We start from the raw sequence: 27,465 nt of genomic DNA on the forward strand, positions 1-27,465 counted from the left end.
CCACGCAGCTCCCGACTGACAGCATGAAAGAGCAGCCCAAGAATTCAAATCAATGAAGTTATTACTCAGAGATTTTCTCTCTCATTCTCTCGCTTTCACACAGTCTCTTCTCATGGTTGAGAGAAAGTAGCCAGAGTGGAAACAAATAAATGCAGGAAGGCAATAGTTCAGCAGAGAGTGGAGATGACTTCCAACAGCATTTATCAGAGGATACGATACTGACACTTCATTCACATCTCTTATACAGTATACAATTATTCATTTTTCAGCATCAAGAAATAAGCCGAAAATATATATTTTACTGACAAAAGCTTCCAACACCTAGTTTAATATCAAATCTATCAGTATTTAATTTGTCCATTCTTTATTTTGTGCACCTATTGCTAAATTAAATCTTCCATCTTTCTAATCTTAAAATCGTCCAGTTACAGCTATGTCCTTCCTTCCAAAAAAAACTGTTCCCAAAGGAGTCACTAGGCATGTTTACATGCAGCCTGATTATCCATCAATAATCTGACTAATATCTCAATCGGAATAGAGGACATCCATCTGAACACAATTTGGAGATTTTACATCAGATTGTTGTGTAGAGTGCATATAAACACCTCAGTCTTAATCTACATTCTAAATGTATTCAGTTGGATTGGCAAAAATCTTTGCATGTAAACACAGCTACTGACATTATGTTCTAATTCAAAGAGACACTCACACCAGCAAGTACCCAAACACATTAGCTGCCTTGCACATTTCTTCCCCATGTGCATCTAAAATGACTGAAGATATTTTCGAGATGATTAGATATAAAATAATCCACTTGCATAAGGAAGAGGACAGTCAAGGGAAAATAAGTGAAAAAAACAAGATTTTCCAAAAACTGGAGTTCAAAAAAATAGTAAAAGATAAACTGTACTTTCATTTTTAAGATGCAGAAGAAAAAGCTTCAGGTTGAAAAAATCCACAGCTGTTTCTGTCCATCCTTCCAGTGTGAGAAGACAATTTAACACTATGGGTCTGAAAGGATGTGCAGGTGTCAAGACGTCACAACTTAGACAAGGAAATAGACAAAACAAAGGAAAATTGCACTAGAGCACCAAAACTGGACATCTGAGACATAGAATAAGGTTTTATGGACTGATAAATCTAGATTTGTAGCTGGGATTACTGGGATTGTGAGACGCAGAAAATGCATCTCTTCCCCTCTCATATGTATATATCTATGCCTGTGACCTCCTCTGACCTCCTCCATCTAGAGGTGGACACACATTGTGTTCAAGTCTTTCGTCCACTCCCCTCATTCCTCTGTCTGGCCAAGATTACCACCTTAACCACTCTAATCCCAAATCTCCTTCTCCCGCTCGCTCTCTCAGCTCCCTCTGCTTTCCTCTCCCTTAACACATCTCTCCATCTCACTCATACTAAACAGGACTGACTTTTATTCCTCTAATCGCCAGAGGCCACGGAACAGAATAAAACATTCTACGCTACTTCTTTTCTGCTCTGCTTTGCTTCTCTCTCTCTCTCTTCCACTCTCTGGCAGCAGCTCAGGGGTCACCATCCCAGTGGGTCAGCAAGAAAGAAAACACACTACCGTTCCTGGCAAGGCTCTCCTCCAGACCCGGGCAGAGGCCAAAACATTTGTTACAGCCTTTCTCCTCACATGTGTATGTGTGTGTGAGGAATGTCCAGCACACCGCACGACTCTAAAGACTGCCTTTGAACATAAAATGAATATAGACTGCCCATTAAAAGTTTGGGGACACCTTTTTGGGGGTGGGGGGGGGTGTGTGTGTGGGGGGGGGGTGTGTGTGGGGCGAAGCTACAGAACTACAAAGACTACAAAAAATATTGCAGTTGTAGTCATGTCCATATAAGGAACTGGGGTATAGGCCATTTTTCTTTATGAGAAAACTAATGGTGTTTTATAAAATCACCATTTTTGCACTTTGAGGTGAACAAAATGCTCCACATGGATTTTGTCCTGTGTTCATTTTCCCAACAAATTTCATGAAGTCATCTGAATTGTGAGGCCATTAATGAGTCAAAATACAAATACTGCTACATAGCAAGCTAGCATTAATTAAATTGGTACCATAAATGTGGGAACCTCACCAAAATACCACACACAGACCAGTAAGCTGTATGAAGTGTGGGCTGCAGCACTTTCATGCACTATGAATTCAGATTCACAGTGTGTTAGCTTGTTTGTTGTATGTATTTATTAATATCAAATCCTCTAATATTCAGGAGGAAATGTACAAATGACAAAATTTATCAATTTCAACGATCACATTTTTTTTGACTTGGCATCATAAATGTGCCCACCTAACTAAAGGTTCACGTGCAACCCAGCAAGATTTGTGAGATGTTGTAGATTGAAACAATATAATAGAATTTCAGTAGCTTGTGTTGTTATATAATAGTGTTAAGATATAGCAGCAGGCTTTTTTCATGCAATGTCAATTCAGTGCAGATTGAAGGTGTGTTAGCTTGCTTAACAATATTCGTATTTTGACTATATTCATATTTTGATTTTAATGAACTTGCAATTCTAAAAGCTCAGTGATACTCAATTGAAAAATGAACAAATGACAAAATGTATCAGCTTTGGAACTTTTTTACTACAGGTTTTTTTTTTTTTACCGCAGCAGTGCTTTTTAAAAAATGCCATTTATTTTTCTCATAGAAAAGCTTTGACCTGAAGTTCCTTAATAAGGCATATCAGCATCTACAAAATGGTGCACAGCCTCAGAGCTAAAAAGCTTCTTCATGTCCTGATTGGTTGAATGTTGGTGGTTTGCACCAAGTGGGAGGGATACACAGACTAGAGCATATACTTTAGTAACAGTAGCTGGAATGTGAGGAGAATTTCAACAAATATTAAGAGTAACACTTTATATTAAGACTTGTAGATTAGTTTTGTTGTTAAGTCATGGAGGAACATGGAGGAAAAATGTCACAATAAATCAGTAGATCAGCAGATAAAAATAAGACTAACATGTAAGTACTATGTTACTTCTTTATATGAATAAACACACTCATCAGTTCAATGGCAGTGTAATAAACAGATGTTAGTTCACAGATATTGAGTAAATAAGCAGTGTATAAGCTGTCTATTACACATTCTATTGTTTATCAATAACTCTAAGCAACTAATTTACACTGCTTTCCATGTAGTTACTGAATTATAAGGCACAGGATGTGAAAAGCTGGGATTTTCACAGGTTAACAATGTACTTAAGTATGAATTGCCAAGAACTTAGTTACTGAGTAGTGACTTATAATCAATCAATAGTGAACTAATATATTATAGCTGTTGGAATGAAACCACTTTTTCTCTTTTCACATAATTTAAAAATTCCAGCTGCTATTTACTCTGTCAAAATTTGACACAAAATACATTTTGCTGAATTAACTTCTACTGAAAGAATGTTTTTCCTTTACATGTAAAGTTACATTTTTGGAGGTTACCAGGTTGATACAACATCAACAATCTCAATAATAGATCATCAAAGACTCACAACACAAATAATTTGCACCTCTTATGCTGTGTTGACATGTGGCCATTGAAAAGTCTATATACATAGTACATATATAAGATGAAAGCAGCAAGAAGGTAAGCAGCATGTGTAAGAAAAAGGTAAGATAAATAAAAAAAAGAAAAGATGAAAAAAGCTTTTCACAGCTCTGAATGTACAGCAAAGAAGGAGCAGGGAAAAACACCTGCACTTCAAACCCACAAAGAAAGCATCAGCTGACTTGACAGCCAGACTTGAAGATGACCAGGGCATTCTGACTTATGGATGAGGGTTTCTCTCTCTTACACACACATACACACACATGCACACACACAAACACACACACACACACACACACACACACACACACACACACACAAAAGATGCTTAAATCACAACTGAATATTTCACTGCCAACTTTATCCTTTTGAGTCCTTTCAAGAAAATAAATAAATAAATAACAGACAGGCTAGTGGGAGAGAGGATAAAGAAAGTGGTACAGCATGATGCAAAATCGATGGGTAAGAGTAAAGGTAGGGAGAGAGAAAGAAGGAGGAAGAGAAGAGAAAGAGAGGAGAGAGAGAGAGAGAGAAAGAGAGAGAGAGAGAAACAGAGAAACAGAGAAAACAGGCATTTTCAAGGTCAAGGAGACAGAAATGGGGGCAAGGAGCAAGTTAGTATTCATACTCAGTATCTGTATCTCACATGAGTATGCACACACATATACACACACACGCATACACACACACACACACACACACACACACACAGAGGCCTGTGAAGCTGCGCCTTTTCATCTCAGACATTGTCAAGAACAGCTCTCACTCAGTCTGCAGCCCAGCAAGGAGAAGTGACCACAGACAGAAAGTCTCCCTTGCTTCTTTTAAAACACTGTGCAGTGTACGGTATTACATCTATGTAGAGAAATAAACAGACAGAGTCAGACAGACAGAGAGACAGACAGACACAGAGAGAAGGAGACAGAGAGAGAGAGAAAGGGATGAAATGTGGAGCTGCAAGAAAGCACTATTATGATTTGTGATCTGTTTTGTGTGTGTGTGTGTGTGTGTGTGTGTGTGTGTGTGTGTGTGTGTGCGTCTGTTCAGATGTATTAAGGGCCATGAAATATTCACCAAAGCAATAATGGCTCTCTGGACAGAGCAAGAGAGCAAGGGAAGAGGGGGAAGAAGAAGAAGAAGAAGAAGAAGAAGAAGAACAAGAAGAAGAAGAAGAAAAAAAAAAGAGTTATCATAAGGGAGAAAGCAAGAGAGACATAGAAGGCAAGAGAGAGATAGAGATAATGATGGGATAGAGACAGACACAGAAAGAGAAAGAAAGGTGAGAGAGAAAGCAATACACAGAGAAAGCAAAAGGACAGAGGTGAGAGAGGAAGAGAGAAACGAGAAACGGAGAGAGAGAAAGCAAGACACAAAGAGCAAGAGAGAGACAGAGAAAGAAAGAGAGAGTAAGAGAGAAATGAGAGAGAGAGTAAAAGCAAGACAGAGAGCAAGAGAGACAGAAGAGGGAGAGAAAGAGGAAGAGAAAAATGAGAGAAAGCAAGACATGGCGATAAAGAGATGGAATAGAGAAAGAGACAGACACAGAGATAGAGGAGGAAAGATGAGAGAGAAAGGGAGAAAGGAAGAGAGAAACAAGAAAAAGGGAGAGAGAGAAACAAGAAAAAGGGAGAGAGAAAGCAAGACACAAAGAGCAAGACAGATGGATAGAGAGTAAGAGACAGAAAACAGCTGCCACCCTTCACAGAAAGTGAGGGATGAAAGAAAAGAGAAAGTAGGCAGAGTTGTCTTTCTCCGTCTGTCTCTGTTATCTGAAAGAAAAAGCCTGCAGGTAAACACACACCAAGACTACTAAAGATGTGTATACTCAACAACACACACACACACACACACACACACACACACACACACACACACACATATATACACACACTTAGACTATCACTCTGTTATTTGGTGTTATTTTAGTAGAACTTCAAGGTGGAACGCCCTGGTGTGTGTGTGTGCTTTATAGTGCAGCCCTTATGTTTAGCTTTGAGATCAGGCATGCAGTGCATGCTGGGAGACGGATTGATCCGGAAACAGGAGAGAGGAAGAGAGAGTTACCGTTGAGGGCTGTTTTTTACCGGGTGTAGACAGACACCACCTGGGCTCAAAAGAGAGGCCACAGTCTTCACAACATCGCTGTGTGACGCTGAGTCCAGCAGAAGTTCAGAAGCAACACTGTCTCATATAACTCAGAGTTGGGCTAGTTACTTATTACTTGCTGGGAAAAAGTAGTCACACTACTCATTACTTTACTTCTGTGTTACTCTCTAAATCTATACACATCTATACCATCTGTACAAGGAAAACTGATTACATGTTGATTAAAATTATGAACGTTGATGTCTGAAAAGTAGTAGAAACTAGTCAGTAGAAACAGTCCAAGAACAGTTGCTAATAAGATCTTTATCAGTAGATAGTTTCATATTAGCATGATTAGATGTTTAGACAAAATGTTTGGCAAGTTTGTGGTGCTTTCTGCACATGCGCTGCACTGCTCATTTTCACAAATAAAGCTGTGCAGTCACTGCATGCAAATTATATACCAGTACAGGCAAGGATAATTTATATCATATAAATTTATGACTGAATTCCATTGTGTACAATTAATATAGTTGTGTTAGAGATGTATAAAAGTAAAGCAAGGAATCTAATTGTTATTAAGTCACTATCTATAATATGATAACAAGAATCTGTGTGTGTTAGGTGTTGTGGGTCTGTGTGTTGAGCTGCTAGTAAACAGTGAGGGTTGAAAGGGGAGGAGTGAGAACCCCCTGAGGTGAAAACAATTCACACCTATACACCCAAAGGACCTCCAAAACAGACTAGAATTGACATTACTGTAATATGTTACTTTGTACCAGGTTACCTCCAACACTGGATAACACACACACATACACACACACACACTTGAATGAACCTCATCCTCACAGCAAGCTTTTACCTTTGGCCCCTGACCGCAGTTGGAAGGGCAGACCCTCAAGATGTGTGTCCAGGGTCAAAGATCACTTTGCTTTTCTTGTTTATCTGATACACACACACACACACTCACAGACACACTGACCTTCAGAGACATACATCTATATCTCCTCCCAGTTCCAACAGGAAATCTGTTATTCAACAAGACAAAAACAACATTGTTATGGTCAGTATAGTATCATTTTCACTCAGGACAGTGTGTTCTGACCTGTATGATCTAACTCACCTTGGACATTTCATTGTTTTTCCTGCTCTTCTCTAACATATCCGTGTCAACTCAAGGAGGGCTTGATAATTAGCAGGGAAAGTACCAAAAATATAAAGGGCTATACAGAATCGTCGCAACTCAAAGAACAATTTGATCATTTAAATGTTGTGTACAGTTATATGGTTGATCTCTATGATGGTGGAACTGCAGTATAGAGTTCCACAGTTGTTACAAGTCAAACAACTTTTATTCGTACTCCATTACGCCCCTTTTTGCTAAGAGTGAAGGCTTATACTGGCATACCTATGCTATACTGTTTTCTACAGTAATCATCATGGTTACGACTGAACGTGAAGGGTGTTGGAGACACAGGTCTAGACATTAGGTCTTTCTGACATTAGGTCTTTCTGACATTAGGTCTTCTGGCAGAGGCCCCCAAATTTGGACAGGTCATGTATAGGGGGAAAAATCTAGCCTCATGGCCAGTAAACTGTGGAACTCCCCACCATAATTATAATCAAATTAAAATCTTCCCCTTTTTCCAATGTTTTCATTCCCTGTCTCATGTTATTTATTTGCTTATTTACTTACTTACTTATTTATTTAGTTGCTGTTGCTCCTGTAGAGGTATGAGAAACATATAAATTCTAACTTGTTGTTGTTATTTTTGTTCATAACAAAAACAACAATGACAATAAAAATAATAATAATAGAAATGCTAATTATAATAATAATAAAAATATTGTTGTGCTATTCTGCACAACAACTATCTTCTTGAATGTACAACAGTATGCATAAAACATATTTTTCAGATGTTCCTGCAATATTACAATATACAATATAATTATATTATGTACAAAATTCTTCTTCTTCTTCTTTTTATTATTATTATTATTATTATTATTATTATTATTATTATTATTTCCTGGACATAATGCATATGCACAGTCATATGCAAAAGTTTGGGCACCACAGGCCAAATGATGTTTTGTTGATTTCCTATGTGAAAATAAATTAACACATCTTCTACAGAGAACACTCGTTTTAATGCACAATTACTGTTTATGTGCTGAATTTAACATCTTGGGTGAAAAATTAAACACGAAATGTGGCCAAGGCAAAAGTTATGGCACAATTTATATTTTATGCCTTATTTTCTATCAATATGTTAAACTAAGCAAGTAAATAGAAAATGTGCACTAACAATTGCAGAATAAATGTCATATTGAAGTGTGTTCTCTGTAGAGGATGTGTTAACTTATTTTCACTTGGAAAATAATAAAAAAAAAAAACATGACCCGGGGGTGTTCAAACTTTTACATACAACTGTAGTCTGAATCTGAACAACAACTTTCTTTCTTCCGGCTCTTACATCAGCATGCATAAAGCATATTTATCAGATGTATCTACAGTACAGTTAATGGTAACATTAATTTGCTGCTATTGAAATGTGCACGGGGGCTGAAATATCGAGTAGGCCTCATGAATAAGTGCAGCGGGCAGTCCAAAGCAAACGAGCTTGCACGTATGATCCATAATTGATCAAGATGACAAACGGTGGACGTCTGTCCGCTTTCGGCTAGTGCTGTCTGACAAATGAGCAGACACAACCTTTAAAGCTGACCTACACACTGGCAAAATGGGGAGGGGGGGGGGAATCTATGAAACTGGAGTGGCCGTCTTTTCATCGATGTTGGACGTTAAACATCAGCTGGACCTGTGGGCAATTATCATGATTGGACTGAGTGTGTGTGGCTCTGTTTAAAGCCTGGTCTCGTTTAGCATTTATGCATACTGTATGTATGTGTGTGTGGCTGTTTGTGTGCAAGTCTTCATTAGTATGTTTGCTTTTATAGACAGGCCAGGCTAGTCAATGCTAGCCACTTCATTTATGAGCTAAGAGAGACAGATGGGGGAGTATTGACTAAGTAGAGCCTTTTAAACAGGAATCAATGCGCTGGGCGGAACACACTGACATACATATTAACTTACTGATAGAGGGATATGAAATCACTGATCTCTCTGTTTATGTGTTTTGAAAGGGAAATAGAGGGGATATGGTGAAGATAGGATGGTATCGCCCCTGACGACTGCTATCAGTGCATTCATAAGCAGAGGCATTTGCTGATCGACTCTATTGATGAGTGGTTGGATCATGTTAACACCTGAATAGCGGTACATGTGTATGGAATAGCAGTACACAGTAAAGGAGGATGTAAAGGAGAAAAGAGGGATCGGGGGTGAAGGAGGACACCACATCATCGGGGCTTATGAGAAAGGATATCATCCTTTGTCTTTCTCTCTACCCTTTTCTCTGTCTCTTTCTCTTCATCTGAGTTGACCACATTTTTTAAAATAAATGACTTAGAACCTCCAACCTCTGTTATATAATTTATATATATTTTCATTTTAGATTATGTTATTTTGTTTTCTATTTTATTTTGTACAAGCTTTTACATAAAAAAGCCAATCTATGTTTTGTTTACATTTTAGTAACCCCTTTATTTTAAATAAAGGGCATCAAGCAATGCCATACCGTGCTTATATGATGTCTACAAAAAATGTTACATACTGTTTTTGGTGCAGTTGTATTTCCAATAGGTTAGGGGTGAGAAAAATGTTGATTTCTCATTATTGTGATAAATTACTTCACATAACATCATTAGTATTTAAAGAACATTGAACTGCATATTTCATCCCAAAGGCAGCATAATAAGTCCTTTAACTGGATGTATTGTAGTACGGTATATGTCAAATGTTGAGCAAAACTCATCATTTTTGACATTTTTTTTCAAACGCTAGTGATTCTTTTTTGTCTTTTCCGATTTACTAAACCTCAGAAGAACTAAATATTGTGATGCATGTCATGTATTGTAAAAATACTGTGAAAGTACTGTGATTTCAAACTGTATTTTTGCTATGTCGCCCACCTCTTCAATAAGTACCTATAGTCATATACAAACCTTTGGGCACCCCTGGTCAAATGACATATTCTGTTGTTTTTCTAAGTGAAACACATCCTTTACAGAGAGCACACTTCTGCACATTTTAATGCACAATTACTGTTTATTTACTGAGTTTAACATTAAAAAAAAAAAACACACACACAAATAAAGCCTGTGCAAAAGTTATGGCACATTTAATATGCTTTTCTTTTAATAAAAAATACGTTTGGAAAATCAAAACATGTAATTTGACCAGGAGTGTTCTAACATTTGCATAAAAATGTAGCTATCAATGCCAAAAATTGTTCATTAAAATGATTCCACAGAAGATGCACTCGATACCTTGTTTATTAAGAACCTTTCAATGGATGGTTCTTTAAAGAACCTTTTTAAAGTGGTGAATAAATCCCAATAAAATATCTTTAAAAAAAAATCAATCAAGCAAAAAACTAAAGAACCTGCTTCTAATGTAATTAAAGTTTGCTCCAACAACCAAACATCCAACAGTCATTTGGGAGCCTTTATTTTTAATAGCGTAGCACTTAAAAGCTCAAAGGCTATGCTTAACTATCAAGACTCTTTACTCAATTACAATTTTTGTGAGACAAATTGTTTTTGCAGCTATTAAATTCCAGTCCTGGTGACCTCACACTATGTACATTTTTGTTCTTTGTCTTGTCAAGCACACCTGATTAAACTCACTAACTAATTAATCAACTCCTCTTAAGCTGGGTAGAGTGAAGAAAACACAAAAATGTGCAGAGCATGGAGTCGCTAGGTCTGGGATTGGAACCTCTGGTCTACAGCATTAGAAAGCATGAAGATTCAGTTCCTACTTGTAAGCAAAGGATGCGTTAACCACAGATGTTCCAACCTTCAAGGCATACCGGTTAGACCTACATTCCCCAAGCTGTCAATGACTGTTACAAATACAAACTAAGTGGATTTCGAATCTACAAGATGTGTTTGAGTGCTTGACAGATGTTATCTGTCAAGACTGTTTGAATGCATCAACATTCATGCCTGGTTACATTTATTTACTTTAAAATAACCCACTTCTGCAAACAATCTGAACCAATAGAGGAAGTGAATGCACAGCAGAGCTCCAATAGAAGACAAACACGAAACAGAAGGCATGTAAACAGAACAGTGACAATCTGGAATGAAAAGTGTTAGTTCAATGAAATTTACACAATTTCTCGTTACCGTACATATAGTCCATCAGCGCAGGCATGTTTGGTGACCAAAGTTTGCTTCTTTAGTTTCGCAAGGAATCTGCTAAGCTAATGTAGCTAACAGGTAATGGAAGGTAAGTCCCTAAATCATCCTGCCTCACGCTTGTTTAGTAATATTAAATAGACTTGCTTATGTGCTTTCTGACTCTGTATAACATGCAGTTATGTATAAAATGGACAAAGAGTATGTAACATAGCTAAAAACAGTATTAGCAGCTATGTTGAAGAATTTTCTCCATTTTCCACCAATAACAATGTTACATTTAAGGATGCACTATGTTGCAATGTGGCCCATCAGCAGTGGATCCTTAACACAAAGCTTGTAGAGTTCTTATGAGTAAATAAGGAACAAGAAGCACGGAACGTGGAGCAAGAAAGAGAGAGTGAAGAGTGGTTTACACAGCAGGGTCTGCCGGTGAAGGAGGTCGTCTCCTTTCTCCAAGGACTTCCTTAAATCAAGCTGCCCTCTCCTTCCCTGCCCTCTCTCCTTTCTCTCTCCGAGCAAACAACCTACTCCACTCTCGTTATTAACTAAATATGAGCACTCTGACCGGAGGACAAAAATTCAATATTTTTTCCCCCACCAAATATTTAAACCAAGCAAATAAACAGACAAATAAATAGATCTCCCAGGCCACCGGGGGAGCGGGGGGCGGGAGGCGGTAGGCGGGTGTGTAATTTGACGGACGAGTTATTTGGAAGGCTGGAGGAGCCCACAGCTATTCACAGCCTCATTTCAGCACCTGTCAATCAAAGAGCAAAAGGGGAGAGCCGAGCACTGTGTGTGTGCGTGGAAGGAGTCCTCAGACGTAGATACCCTTCAAGGTTGGAGTAGATAAGGTGAATACCCTCTCATGGTGATTACATCTCTCTCGCTCACTCTCTCTCCCCCCTCCCCTTCTGCATGCCGCCTATCAAAACATCTTAATGCTCCTCTAATAGACGGCTTTCTTCCAGCTTGTGTCCAGGAAAGGCATTAAACATGATAAGCGCAGATAGGGGTTGGGGGGGTGGAGGGTGGAGAAAGAAAGAGAGCCACGTCCTGGAAAAAGGAGCTCACGCTAGATTCAACACACATAGGCCAGTGATATTAAGCAGACCCCTCATCCATATTCGATGAGATGCAGATGGCTTTATTAAGGCCAGCCAGACCGAAGGCCTCGACAGATAAAAGCTCGATGAGACGCTTTCAGATTCTACAAGTGCATAGCAATGCTATATGCTAGCCAGCGATTTACCTGACCTTACCCTTACAGAAGCAAATAGCAACAAGCCGACGTACAAGAACATCTGTAGAATTAACCATGCTTTTGTGTGTTGTGGCCAGGCTGAAGGCCTCTTCTGGGGTTTGGCGTGTGTTTGAGGTTTTTTTCAGGGACTACTAGCAGCCAGATCATGCTGGAACAGGACAGGAAGTGGGTCATCACATCAGAGAGGGGGCAGAGAGAGTGAGAGAGAGTGTCTCGGAAGGGACACAGAGAGAGGTGACCACTGCCAGTGGAAGGACTTCAGAAAACATGTAGACACACAGAGCAGAGGGCCAAAAACATCAAGAACCAGGTCACAGGAGGTTCTTCAAGGGATTGTCACAAGAATACAGACAAACAAGGTCACACCACCGCTGTCAGTTCCATCTGTGCAAATGCCAGGACACATATCAATCTCTCATATATTCACATACACACAGTTAAAATCACATGACCATAAGCTCAGAGGACAAAACTAATCAACCTCAGAGACACTATTCACTTCATGCATGTACATTCATGGTCTGCTTGCTCCTCCATGGTCTCCTGAGGCCAGATTAGATCTCATGACCAGAACATCTGGGAACAACTATGAGAAATTTTAGGCTAAATGTGGTTGGGAACTTACATTTATTAGGGTGGGAATAAACTGATGGAGGGATGTGGGAAGTAGGAGGGCTGAGGGTGCTGCAGCACCCCTACATTTCAGGATTACATAACTGCAACTGCTAAAACAATGACAGAAAAATAACAAAAGAGCAGAAACTTAAAATATTTAAAATATTTTGAACATAGCAAAGACCACTGTATGCTTTTCGTAGGGTGGAGTTTGTCTTTTATTCATTGTAATAATCTGTTTGGATGGTGCTCAACTCATTTGCATAGAGACAGCAGTGCCGGTCAAATGTCCGTATCTGTGTTATGATCTGTTTCACACTTTCCAAGCAATTGAAATGAAAATAAATAAATAAACAAACAAAACACACAGTATTTAGCAAGATCTATGTCACCTGTACACTAAAAAATGAAGGCACCCCCAACTTAGCACACCTTCCTTGTCTGAAGGTGAAGTTTCTGAACCAACCCAATGTCTTGTGAAGGTAAAGCTTAAAGTAGGAGGCGATTGTGCTCAAATGTCAGATGAACAACAAGCCTGTCATTAGCCCAAGAATGTAGCTTTAGTTAGCAAAGCTGAAAAGTCCCCAAGCATGCAGATGTCTGTCACAAGCGCAGAGAAGACATTACAAGCAGTAAAAAATGAACAATACCTTTTGCAGTAAATAAAAAAGGTCCATAAAACCAGAATAAATGTTAAAGATTTGGCAGGGCTACTGATAAAAGGTGATTTACCAGTGGCTGTATGCGGCTTCTCCAACCAAAAAACAAGCACACATAGGTCTGTACTACATTTAAACTATTTATAAGTTCAGATTATTTTTTATTAATTATTGTTACTAGTTGAAATCTGGGTGCTGCAGCCCCCTTAGCATCCATATCTCCCACGTCCCTGATTTAATTGTAATTCTTGGCTGAACTATCGCTTTAAGAGTAAAAAAGGCAGGAGCAGGGCTCTGTTCTGTGAGTAGTTAGTCTCAGCATTTCAGAGGCAGTCATGACACACCTGGGTAGCCGTTTAACCCTGGAGGACACTGTGGAGTGTTGCCATGGCAGCACTGAACCACCATGTTAACCAGGAGGCTCATGGGTCTGACAGGTCCACTCACTGGCAGTTAACAGAATGAACTGCTTTATGGGTTTATCATGAGCATACACACACACACACACACCCACGCACACACTCACACATAGACACACAGGGGACCTGCTGTCACATGGCATAACCAACTCATCAGTCTGTATAGAGACCTGGAGACAGGGCAGGTAAGAGAAAGAAAGAACACACACACACACACACACACACACACACACACACACATACACAGTCAGGCTGCAGGACAACATACAGTGCCTTCCAGAATCACTGGCACGCCTAGTAAATACAAGGAGAAAAAAAGTATTTGATGTTTATCTGTTTCAAATATGACAAATCATCTTTACAATACAACAGCAAAAAACAATACCTCAAGGTGGATAATGCTGGCAGCACTGGATTGATACAACAGGATTTTATACTAATTCTGAGAGCAATTTAACCAAAAATAAACTTCCTGGGTCGATAAATACACGATTGTGTGGTTAATTTTTGTCCTAAAATTATGCACATGCACCAGCCACGCATTTCATTGCAGAGTTTAATGAAGAAGCATTCTCTTCTTATATTCTTGCTGCGCATTCAAAAATGAGAACTGACCCAAATGTGAAACAAGAGAGCTTCCGGTTCTACGTCTAGTTTGTTTTCCACCTGCTTGAGAGACAGCTGGAATCATTATAATAACCAAGATCAATTATTTAATTTCTTTTTTTTGGTCATTTAATGTCACTCTAAGGCATTGAATTTGACTAATTAGCTACTTTGCTTGCTAATTAGCTTAACTTAGTGGCTAATATGAAAATAGTGTGAAAATAAGAGCAAAAACACTCATCTTATGGTTGCTAGCACTAGCGTTGTAAATATGCCACCTTTTGGCAAACTCCATACAATGTAATAATTCTAACAATAGCAATCAACCCATCAATTCACTGGGATTAATAATATTTATTACTATTACTATTTATCATAGATCTACCTGCTTTATAAACTTAGAAAACAAGACATAGGCATATAAAACCAATTGTTTTATCATCATTGAAAATGTTTTGTCTGTGCTATTTTTATTGTCAAACTGTCACACTGACTTTTATCCACTCAGAAGTATAGAGTCGTATAGAAACATGCTGCGAATTATGTAGTATATAGGGGGCAGCGCTGTCATCTCAAAGCAAGAAAGGCCTGGGTTCGATCCCCAGCTAGGCAGGGGTCATTTCTGTGTGGAGTCTGTGGAGTTGTTCTCCCTGTGTCTGCATGGATTTCCTCCCACAGTCCAAAGACATGCAGTCAGGCGAATCTGGAGATGCTAAATTTCCCCTGATGTGAATGTATATGTCTGTGTGTGTGCCCTGTGATGGACTGGCGACCTGTCCAGGGTATTTCCTGCCTTCTGCCCAATATATACAGTACACTGACATTAGATTTTGTTATCACACATTAAGCCTCTAAGAATTCTTAAGTGGCCTTCTATGACTTCCTGTTTCACCAGGGTATAAATATAAGGCCACACACATGCCAAACACCCTTATTCATCAGTCATTATAGTTATTGAGATAAGTTGTTAGCCTTCAATCAGACTTTAATAAGGAAATGGCTATATTGCTAGCTTCACACTTGAAAGAATTCTCACTTTGTTTATTGAAGCTTGAGCTGTAATGAAGCTACTTGGAGGATGACGCCAGAGAATTTTACCCCCACACATAGATTTGAAACTTCTCCAAGGGCCACCAGTTGGACAATGGCAGAAATTGGTTATATCCTGGTGTCACCAAATCTCCAAAACTACAATTAGATGTCATGCCTATGTGGTAGGCATGCCAAAAGAAAGTCTTTAATGCTACCACAATATGTAACACAAACAAGCACCTAGAGTTCATGAAGATCAAGCACCAAGGAAATGAATCCTCACTGTGAAGTATGGTGGTTTTGGGACTCTTGCATGGCATCATGGACCAGGAGGTTATAGATTAAAATAAGACTGGGTTGTGGGATTATCTCCAAGAAGGAGAAGTGTCCAAAAAATGGCAAAGAAATCAAGCTTTCGTAGATGTCAACATTAACCCCTGAAACGCCATTGAAAACCTATGAGAATATGTATATATAAAAAGTCTTTAAATGAACAAATCAAGGACTTTGAAGAATCTGGAGATATTCTGTATGGAGTAAAGGTCTCAGATCCCTTTACATGCTCTTCCAGCTCATCCAGAATTAAAAAAAGAGACTTGGTGCTGTTGACAAATGTAGAGTGCACAAAGTACTAAACGCAGGGGTTCCAATAATTAAGACAGGTTTTTGACATGTTTCTTTTTATGGATTTGTTTTTTCCCTGAATAATTTTACTTCACGCAAAGGTCAGACTTCTCTCATATGTTCAGTGTAGGATCAAGCCAATAAATAACAAAGACACTTTTTTTTCCGTCTCACCATTTCATCATCGCCATGGGTGCCAATAATTGTGGAAGGCACATCTTGGATGCACAACATCTTAGTATCTTAGATGTAGTATATTTTTAGTAAAAACACAGAAGGTGGCCCTTTTTCTTGATTCAAATTGAAAAACCTGTTGTGGACTCGTCACGCATGTCATGCTCCCTGTGGGGAGGTGAAAAAGTTTCAGTTCAGTTCCAGCATAAAAAGTAACATTAGACAAAGAAAACATTATCAAACACAAAACACATCTTAAAATCAACCATTATTTATTTAAAGAGCAAAGATTTCTAACATGTTTCATGACCTTTTGCAGCAAGAACTGCAACAAACATTTCCTGTAATTTGACATCAGCCTTTCAGATTGTTGTGAAGAAATTTGAGCCCACTCTTCTTTGTAGAAATGCTTTAATTCAGATATACTGGTTGCTTTTCAAGCACAAACTGCTTGTTTAAGGCCCTGCCGCAGCCACAAGTCAGAATTTGGACAAGGCCACTCCAAAGCATTAATTATGTTTCTTTTCAGACATTCAGATGTAGAACTGCTTTTCTGTTAAGATCTGTGGGCCTGATTTCTACCTGTTTTTTTTTTTTCAATTTGTTCTTGAGAAAAGTCTTAAGAAAAAGTCTACGTCTGATTCATTATGTGTTCTTAAACCACAGAATTGTTCACACCCTTGTGCTCTTGAGTGTGTTTAGATTCTGTCCTTACCTAAAAAATCCCAAATAAGAAAACACTGGTTAATGTCAGAATCTTCATGAAAACTGCATAAGCGGGTTTTAAGAAGAAATTTCTTTTTAAGAACGGTTGGTGAGTGAGGCCCATTGTCTTTCTGATTATGTTTTAGGTTCAGCTCATGCTCAGATGAACAGACACTCTCCTTAAGAATTCAGACATGGAATAGAATTTATAGTGAAATGCAGAACTTGCTTTAGGGCAAATATACAAGAACCTGTGTTGACCAGAAAATTTCACTTCAGGCTGGTCTGTCTATAGAACATTACCTCCTTGGTAATAGACAAGATGCTTTTTATTTTTATTTTAGATAATGGCTCTCACTGTGTTTGGTGATGGCCTAGAAATTTAGAAATGGCTTTGTAACCCTTGTAAAATGGCTTTGTAATGCTTGTAAAAACTCTGTGGCAACTACATCACTCCATAAACTTCAATATGACTGAAGTTTGCACTCAGCAATGGCTGCGTTCAAGCCTGGTTGTATTCAAATTTGATTCCTGGTGATGCCACAGCCATCAGTACCTGGGAGTCCAAGAGAGCATAATGGGCCTCCCACTCTCTGAGTGGGTAGAATAGCCTTCACCTCATCACTCAACGCAAAGCTAGCCAATACGTTGATGTAAGAGTACTGGCAGTTAACATTCTCCTCCAAGCACACTGAACTGTCCAACGACTCTATGTTAACAGCAATGGTGGGCTTCACATGTCTTAGAGGAAGATGAGGGGGAACTGGACATGACAAATTTAGGGGGAAAACTAGGCAAAATTCCAAAATGAATGAATAATATTGGTTAATTTGCGGCTTGAGCCTCATGGGTGATTCACATGTTGCATAACTTTGCTCCTTAAATGTATTAAATAATACATTCAAAATGTGTTTTGTCCTTGAGAGTTCATGAACGGATATCTGGTTAAACATAGTGAAGAATAAACAACAGGAAAAAAGAAAAAAGTACAAAAAAGAACGTTGGACAAAATGTATGGTTGTAGACTTACCTTTTTAGGTGACAGCGCTGGTGTTGCACAAAAATGTAGCAGCACACAGAGCACACAGTGTACCTGAAAACCTTTTATTATTTAAAAACAGCTGGTGGAAATGAGTAGGTTTTCATGTAGGATCAGTAAGAAAGATTGCATCTTCAGATGAGCTAATGAGCTAACAGAGCTAACCAGAGGACTCATTGTCTTTTAATCTCCTCAGAGGACAACCTGTCAACATGTTATCTGTCAGAGAAATACAGTTATGTTGATCTTCTAAGTGAAAAAAAGTTAACACATGCTCTGTAAGTTTTAGTGCACAACTTCTATTTTTTTTTTTTTACATATTGGGAAAAAATAACGTATGGAATATAAAATTTGCCATAATTTTTGAACAGGCCATATTTTATGTTTTAAAATATACACACACGGGATGTGTATTTATTTATACTTACATGTGTATATATTTATACTTGTAATTTGACTAGGGGCACCAAAACTTTTGCATACAACTGTGTATTTTCATTGTTTCTTAACCTGGCTAACATCAGCTCGAGTAGATAGCCTAGTTAGTGATATAGCTGAGCTATCTCTGCCTTCTCAGCCATGTCTCAGCCACGCGCTCACATTCAGGCACTCCTGTTTCAGAGTAGCAAAGTGTAACATACTGAATAACAAAACTGTCGTGTTTCACTGAATTGTTGTCCTGTATAATTTCTCTTCCCTCAATGAAACACAGATATATGAATATTGATTTCAGCACTTGAATACTGGCACCTCGAATCGTTAACCGAGTACTCAAGTGTCCATACACGTCCCTAATGTGACCAGTGTCTAATATATATAGATTATATATAGATTTAAAAATAAAAAGTGAAAATATGATGTGCAAATGGATTCATGTACACCTCTGGCATTCACATGAAAAAAAAAACATGACCAGTCAAAGATAAAACAGCATCTTCTTTTATTTTCTATCATAGCTAGTGCTTCGCACACACAATGCTTTCAGAAACGCAATAGGCTTTGAGCGCTAAAGAAAGAATCTGGAACAACGCAGAGAGCGAGAAATAAAATAAACACTGTTAAAAATAAAATTACATACAAACAGTACAGCATTTACGCAGCAAGGTAACACAATATTTGGCAACCATCAACGTCTCTAAAACCTTAAAAGTATAAAACACATTTTTAGCATCTGAATCGAATATCATAATACAGGTCTTCTACTGTAACACTGACGACATAGAAAAAAGATAAACAAAAAGTAGAAGGCTGCTTGGCTTCAACAATCATCCTTTTTTTCTCCTTTCATTCTTCATTCGTTTCGATGTTCTAGTGCTTTTCTCTTGTGCTTCACTCCTCTACAGGATGTTCAGTACTCTCCCTCCGTCCTTCATTCGTTTATCTGTGGTTTAGTGCATTTCATCCCTCATTATTTCAGTTGTTTATAGATGATTGTGTGTTCCTTCCATAGCCGGCAGCAGGGCAGAGATAGGGTGGGGGGTATTGTATACTGAGGCGTTAGGAGCCAATCAGCTGTTAGAGTTATGCAAAGCAGGAAGTGAAAGGTTCAGTCCGAGCTGCCTATTAACACTACTCAGCTTAGAAGGACACACACATGCATGGTCCCACATTTGCACACACACACACACACACACACACGCACACACACACACACACACACAGTCCCAGATTTGCACACACCAAGGACAGGAGAGGGGGGGCTGGGGGAGCCTAGGCCACCTCACACATAAGCCACATATTTCTGACAGCTCAAAAGAAAAAAACCCTCCAATGCCAATAGAAATGACATGAACTGTAATTTATCTTGAACTTTTATAATACACAATGAATCCAAAGCTGCAGAGCTGTTTTTGCAGTCTATGTTCAACGTTAAACAAATAAAAGTGACCACCAAAGCTCTTCTTTTAACAACGCAAATCTTCTGCATTTGGGCAATGTTTACATGGCTGCATGCCGCTATTGGTTATGTAATGTTGCAATAATGCTGTGAAGTAAGGCATGGAATTACACTTTTTTCCAATGCCAACACCTAGCTGGTGAACTAGGTAAGAAGTACAAGTTGACCATGGTAAAGAAAACAAAGTTCAGTACTGCAAAAAAAGAATGATGCAGAAACTGCAGTCTTCAACCATTCACTCTACACATCTTTGCATAGTGCAGCAAATAGTAGGATTGGGCTTAGCCAATTAGCCTCCACCCACCATGCTATTCCCTCTGCAGTCTCACTGGGCCACACATGATCTCGTAACGAGAAAACACATCTGGGAACAAACAAGGGCGCATCTCCTCTAAAACCCAACCCAAATTCCTCTAGTCTTTGACCTTTTAATGTCTGAAGTAATGAATAGCACAAGAACAACAAGCTAGATAGTGAAACACTACTGTTAGCTAAGGAAGTCTTTTGTCTTGAAAGATGTAAATTTAATTTTACCATATGTAACGTGTTCTTTGTACATGTAACACTCATTGACCTGATTTTTTTTTTTTTTTATGGGAGGCCTTTCTAGCCATGCCAACTTGTGTTACATCCATGGGCTAATGACAGGCTTGCTGTCCCTTGGACAATGTTGATGAGCACCCTATTGCCCCCTACTTTGAGTTCAGCCTACATGAGGTGTTGGACTGGTTTAGAAATTTCACACTCAGTTTGTTCCAACCCTAATAAGTCTATGTTCCCACCCACATTTCGCCCAAAATTTCTCATGGTTGTCCCCCAGACGTTGTCTTTATGAGATCACAACTGGCCCTGCAAGACTATTGTGTTAGTTGTTGTAGTAGCAGTTAAATGCGAGGTCAGCAATCAAGTGTGTTGTTTTAAATCTCATTTTTTCTCTGTGGTGATGGCAGCAACAATGCAGTAAGCCAGGTGCCTAACTGGTCATTGTCAGCCTCACTACAGTGATGTCTATGGAACTTAATGCTACCTAGCAATCCCCCCCCCCTCCCCAACCTGCAACCAACCCACCCCCCCAATTTCACACCACTATTGCTTACACACACACACACACACAATTCCAGTTGTACACAGACTCATACTCACTCATGGTCCCACATTTGCACACACACACATACACACACATATGGACACACTCAGAAACTCATCAGTAAGCTACATTCACATGGTTTGGAATGCAGGATCTCATGACTGAATACAATGGGAGAATCACTAAACTTAGCACAAATGTCTTTTATTTCTAACAGGAAAGTTCATGTGGATGTAGCTTTACAGCAAGAAAAATACTCAAAACATCTCACACATTAACACATACACTGCAAAAAAACCTGGCATCTTAAATGTAGTCAATATCTCTAATATTTCATATAATTTTAAAGAACACTGTAAGATGGTATGCACCAAAAAGTCATAAGTCACCTTCACATGATCACTTTCCAACCTTACTGTGCATTAAAGACTGAGCTAAGACTGGGCTAATTTTTTGTGGCATCATAAAAACAGTGAATTCAAAATAGACTGTTTGTGCAGTCCATGGAGTGGGAAGTGAACAGCATGGTTTGAAAAATTCAGAATGGTTCAAAAATTCTTTTTTCCATGTTTCACTAGTGAAAGTGTCTTATTCCATTGGCAGATAATAATTCTTGTTTTCAAGAAATAATGCAGATAAGAATATAATATATCATGATAACACGTAAAACAAGCAAAATTGTCTGCCATTATGTGGAGTAAGAGACTTTCACCAGATAAAATGACTTTTACTTTTTAAATTACAAGTAAAAAATCTATTAGAATATTATCTCATAATATTCTTATAGTGAGAGATACTGACTACATTTGAGACCATTTCACTTGCCAAGTTGCAGTGAACAACTTCAGGCAAGGCCAATGAAAAAACAAAAAACTCTAGTTCTCATGTATGTATACATATACACACACACACACACACACACACACACACACAATGAGATGAAGTCAGTGACACTATAATTCATACATACTAAATACATACTTGACTTTTAGGCACATACACAGTTTAACATTCTCAACAAACTCACCTGTCATCCACACACACACACACACACACACACACACACACACACATACACACAATATTAGGGCAAACTTCCAGACACAAGCAAACATACGACACAATACTGACAGACAATACTGACACGCAGGACTAAAGACTACAGCACACTAATGATACCACAAGGCTCGCCCCATGACCTCATATCCGGGTTGCTAGGATTATATCCTACACTTTCTCGCAAAAGAACAACAAACAACTAGCAAAAGAAGAGCATTTTAAAGCGCACTGTGTATATTGTATATGTGATGCATGTTAGACAAGGCTTCTCATGGAAAAAGAGGCTACATGGAACGTTAGAAAAAAACAAAAAAAGACACACAGCTAGATGCCTAGTTATTGGATGCTACTGCTGAAATGTTTATATGCATTTCCATTACAACACTACAGAAGGGCATTGAAAGAGGTGACAAAAAGGATTGAGAAAAATAAAAGTCTCGTCCAGGTTTCACCCTTGGTGCGCGTCTGCATCTTTCCATTCGTCCATCCATCCATGCGGTGGCGGAGTCCGGTGTTGAGTGGGTGAGTGTGTGAGTGTGTGAGTGTGTGTGACTGAGTGAGAGTGTGTGTGCGTGTGTGTGAGAGTGTTCATCCTCAGGTGAGGGAGAAATAGACCAGGTAAGCGCTGCTCTCATGTCACCGGCAACCTGTTTCCTTCATGGGGTACCTCGGGCTCTTTTTCTCTGTCTCTCTTCTCTTATTCTCTGACAAAATCCTTACATCCTGAGAAAGAACAAAACACACTCGGTCACATTTGGCACATTCACCTCTCATTGTTACTGTCGTTCTATATCATAACATTTTTCATTAAAACACAAAAAAGTTTACTTAAATGCAGAAAATATGTTTTTTTCGCGAATGACAGTTCTTAATGTTACACACTGATTTTCAGACTTTGGGACACATTTGGGACAGGGATGCAGTCTCAGTTCCTGCAGTCTCAGTTCCTGCTCTAAAATGCTGGGGTGTGGCTAGAATAAGGCTCCGCCTAAGGATCTAAATCTATGGATTTTGTTTTTCATTAGTGACATGAATACAAGGGACAGCATTTTTTGAGTTTTTTTTACTTAAAAATTAAACTCATGATAAATCGAACTCTGAAGTTCATGAGAAATCAAAAAGATCTTTAAAGAAAAACAATGAAAAAATGATTTTGTACATATTTAGCTTATTACTGTCTCAATTAATGTCATAAATCATACATTTCTCTTGTAAATATCTAAGGTATGAACATTTGATTATTTCTTTAAATAGTTATATTTGAATATTTTTAAATAGTCATATTAAGCTGACACCTTGGTGCACTACTATAGAGCTACTACCACAATTAATCCCTAAAATGGCCAGAAGCTGCTGGCGGGCCAAAACTTTCTACACTTTCACACTTCTACTGTAACTTAATATGATAAAAATTATGTTTTTAAATGTACCATTACCTCCTCAGTCCATAAAGTCCATGTATAGAAACTAAGCTATGTTATACGATATAAGCTAAGTTATAAGGAGTGTTTCAGTTTTGAGTGCTTTTTGAATGAGGCACAATACAGGACAGCAAATGACAACAGAGGTCATTTACATATATATCAGTCCTAAAGGCACAGTAACAAAAACAGTCTGCTTAATTCTAAGGCATATAGAGAGGTTGAATAATGGTCATGCAAAATGAATTCTGACCATTGTTGGTAAATAAAAACATAAATGATATAAGGGCACTTCAGGGGAAAAATAAAAAAACAAGAGACATGTAGGATATGAGTCCTTTAGGAATCACTTCTTTGCACTGCAGTCCAGATAGTTACTTTATAATAAGGCTTTAAGCATAATAAGCCTGAGATTTAAAGGGTTAAACAAAAGACTTTTAAAACTTTTAAAAGGATTTATTTATTTATTTGGTTGGTTGGTTGGTTAGTTGTCATTAGTGTTCCCATAGAGGAGTGCTGCTCTATTTACTAACCTTACATAACCTTACATAAGTTCCAACTTGATAGTTTGCTAGCTAGTGTCTAACTCAAAATGTGCTAAGATTAACATTTTTTCCAGCTGTGAGATGCCCCCTCCCCTTTCTGTTTTGAGTTCACACCATTCCTTAAAATTTGATTATAAGTATGTATGTTGGATTTTTAAAAATATACTCAAGTCTGACACTTGTAAATATACTACATACTATACACCGTTCAGGCGTAACATTATGAACACCTCCTTGTTTCTACGCTCATTGTCCATTTTATCAGCTCCACTTACTATATAGGTGCTCTTTGTAGTTCTACAATTACAGACTGTAGTCCATCTGTTTCTCTGCATACTTTGTTAGCCCCCTTTTACTCTGTTCTTCAGTGGTCAAGACCCCCATGGACCCTCACAAAGCAGGTACTATTTGGGTGGTGGATCATTCTCAGCACTGCAGTAACATTGATGTGGTGGTGGTGTGTTAGTGTGTGTTGTGCTGGTATGAGTGGATCAGACACAGCAGTGCTGCAGGAGTTTTTAAACACTGTGCCCACTCATTGTGCACTCTATTAGACACTCCTACCTTGTCAGTCCACCTTGTAGATGTAAAGTCAGAGACGATAGTTCATCTGCTGCTGCACAGTTTGTGTTGGTCATCATCTAGTCCTTCATCAGTGGTCACAGGATGCTGCTGACTGGACATTTATGGTTGGTGGACTATTCTCAGTCCAGCAGTGACACTGAGGTTTAAAAACTCCAGCAGCACTGCTGTGTCTGATCCACTCAGACCAGCTCAACACACACTAACACACCACCACTACATCAGTGTTACTGCAATGCTGAGAATGATCCACCACCCAAATAGTACCTACTCTGTGAGGGTTCATGTGGGTCCTGACCACTGAAGAACAGGGTAAAAGGGGGCTAACAAAGCATGCAGAGAAACAGATGGACTACAGTCTGTAATTGTAGAACTACAAAGTGCACCTATATAGTAAGTGGAGCTGATAAAGCGGACAATGAGCGTAGAAACAAGGAGGTGCTCATAATGTTATGCCTGATGGGTGTATACTACTTAACCAATTATAATTAGTGTTTAGTATACAATGGGAGCACTGCATGTCTCTCATACTGCAAACATTTGAGTTATGAACCCATCAGGTTATTGAAGGTCTGAAGCTGTTTGATAAGCATTAGGGATTAGGTTGTGTGTGTGTGCGTGAGTGTGTGTGTGTGTGTGTGTGTGTGTGTGTGTGTGTGTGTGTGTGTGTGTGTGTATGCCTCAGAATCCAAGCAACAGTAACATAACTGGGCATTGCTCCAAACAGCCATACAAGCAATTAGTCTTGTTCTTTAGTTTAATAAGTCTTAAATTCTACTGTGGTAAAAGTCAAGCTCACCTCCAGAGGAGTGACTCCACACGGCTGATGATGTCAGAGAGGTCAAAGGGCAAGGGCATGTCCGGGTCGTCATTGTTCCAGTACGGTCGGTCCACAGGTGCTTCTTCAGGCGGCAAAGTTTGTGCCAGGCTCGACTGGCATCTGTAATGGCACAAAAGCACAAATAACGCTCAAGTTATGAGTGCATAAAGAACAATCAGGGTTTTGTTTAAAGAAACAAAGTAGAATTTCTTCGAAATTTCTACTTAATTCAGTGGCTGAGATGTGAACAAATTCATTAAGAACAGTTTAATGTGAAATGGTGCACTGAGAAGAAACTTATTGAGTTTTCTTTCCAATATTGTTGATAGGAACCTGGGGTAGCAATGTTCTACAACCAAATATAGACACTTCATTTACTTTATTTTACAAAACAACAACTGAACGTACATGTGTTTTTTGCATTTATACAATGTAAAAAATATATAATGGTAAAATAGTGGTAATTTGGAAAAATACGTTTTACTGTTTTTGGGGGGGAGGGGTGCTATTTTGTCTTACAATGCCCTACACATACCTCTTTATTATAAATATACTTATAATGTAATAACTTTCTGTGAGGGAGCCTTTAGAGGCATTGAACACTTTGGATGCCTGGTTCCTATCACCAATACTGTGAACAATTCTACCTTGGTAAGTTTCTTTAGAATGGACCATTTCACCTCGAACCACACTGAGTGACTTTGTTTATATGTTAATTATTTGAATATACAAAGAGAATCAATGGAATTCTCTTTAGTATATCAAATTAAAAAAGTAAAGAAAAAGAAAAGAGGTCAGGCACTGATGTTGGACAAGAAGCCCTGGCTCACAATTGATGTCCCAGTTTATCACAAAGGTGTTCAATGGGGTTGAGGTTTAGGGCTCTGTGCAGGCCATCGGAGATCCTAGATACCAGACTTATCAAACCATGTCTGCATGGACTTTGTTGGAACAGGAAAGACCCTTCCCCAAACCGTTGCCACAAACTGAATATACTGAAGTATATAATTGTCTAAAATGTCTTTGTAGGCTGTAACGTTAACATTACACTTTACTGGAGCTAAGGGGCTGAGCCCAAACACTGAAAAACAGCCCCAGACCATTATCCCTCCTCCACCAAACTTTACTGTTGGCACTATGCATTCCTGGAGGTAGCGTTCTCCTGGCATCCATCATCAGACTTCCAGATAGTGAAGCATGATTCCTCACTCCTGGGTCCAGTGATGGTGTGCTTTACATCACTCCAGTTGTTGTTTGGCATTGCACATTTTTATCTTAGGCTTGTGTGCAGCTGCTCAGCCATGGAAACCCATTTCATGAAGCTCTGACAGGTAGTTCTTTTGCTCAGATTGGTTCCAGAGGCAGTTAGGTGTGATGACACACAGTTCTTTTACTGATGTTGCTTCCAGAGGCAGTTGGTGTGGTGACTGATGCAATAAAGGATAGGCTCTACGTGCTTCAGCACTCAGTGTCCCCACTCTGTGAGTTTGTGTGGTCTGATCTGTGGTTAAGCTGTTGTTGTCCTAGACACTTCTATTTCACAATTATAGCATTTAGAGTTGAACGGGGCAGATCTAGTGAGGCAGAAATTTCACAAACTGACTTGTGGTGAAGTAACTATGACAGTCTCTAAGCTCTTCAGTATTACATATTCTGCTGCTAGTGTTTTTCTATAAAGATTGCAAGGTTATATGCTTGATTTTATCCACCTGTTTGGAAGGGTGTCCACATACTTTTGAACAGATAGGGTGAATGTTTGTGTGTGTGTGTGTGTTTGTTGTGTGTGTGAATACATATATATATGTGTGTGTGTGTGTGTGTGTGTGTGTGTGTGTGTTTGTTGTGTGTGTGAATACATATATATATATATATGTGTGTGTGTGTGTGTGTGTCTGTGTGTGTATAAATATTTTTTCTTTCTCCTTGGGCATGTTTAGGATTCACTTCTAGGATTCGGTTTTGTCGTTTCAGTGTTGGTTAGATTTAG

General features: G+C 38.8%; 1 protein-coding gene across 1 annotated transcript in view; it reads right to left on the reverse strand.

Moving 5' to 3' along the window:
- Positions 1 to 21,235: 21,235 nt before the first annotated feature.
- The window catches only part of fto (FTO alpha-ketoglutarate dependent dioxygenase), a 230,536-nt gene continuing 224,306 nt past the window's right edge, over positions 21,236 to 27,465 (reverse strand). The window contains exons 9-10 of the mRNA XM_036584026.1: positions 25,458 to 25,598; positions 21,236 to 22,833 (exon numbers count right to left, since the gene is read on the reverse strand). Coding sequence (XP_036439919.1) covers positions 22,827 to 22,833; positions 25,458 to 25,598 — 148 coding nt within the window. The 3' untranslated portion in view covers positions 21,236 to 22,826. The remainder of the gene's footprint in view (positions 22,834 to 25,457; positions 25,599 to 27,465) is intronic.

This window comes from Colossoma macropomum, unplaced genomic scaffold (genome assembly GCF_904425465.1).
Source record: "Colossoma macropomum unplaced genomic scaffold, Colossoma_macropomum, whole genome shotgun sequence".
NCBI classification, from domain to species: Eukaryota; Metazoa; Chordata; class Actinopteri; order Characiformes; family Serrasalmidae; genus Colossoma; species Colossoma macropomum.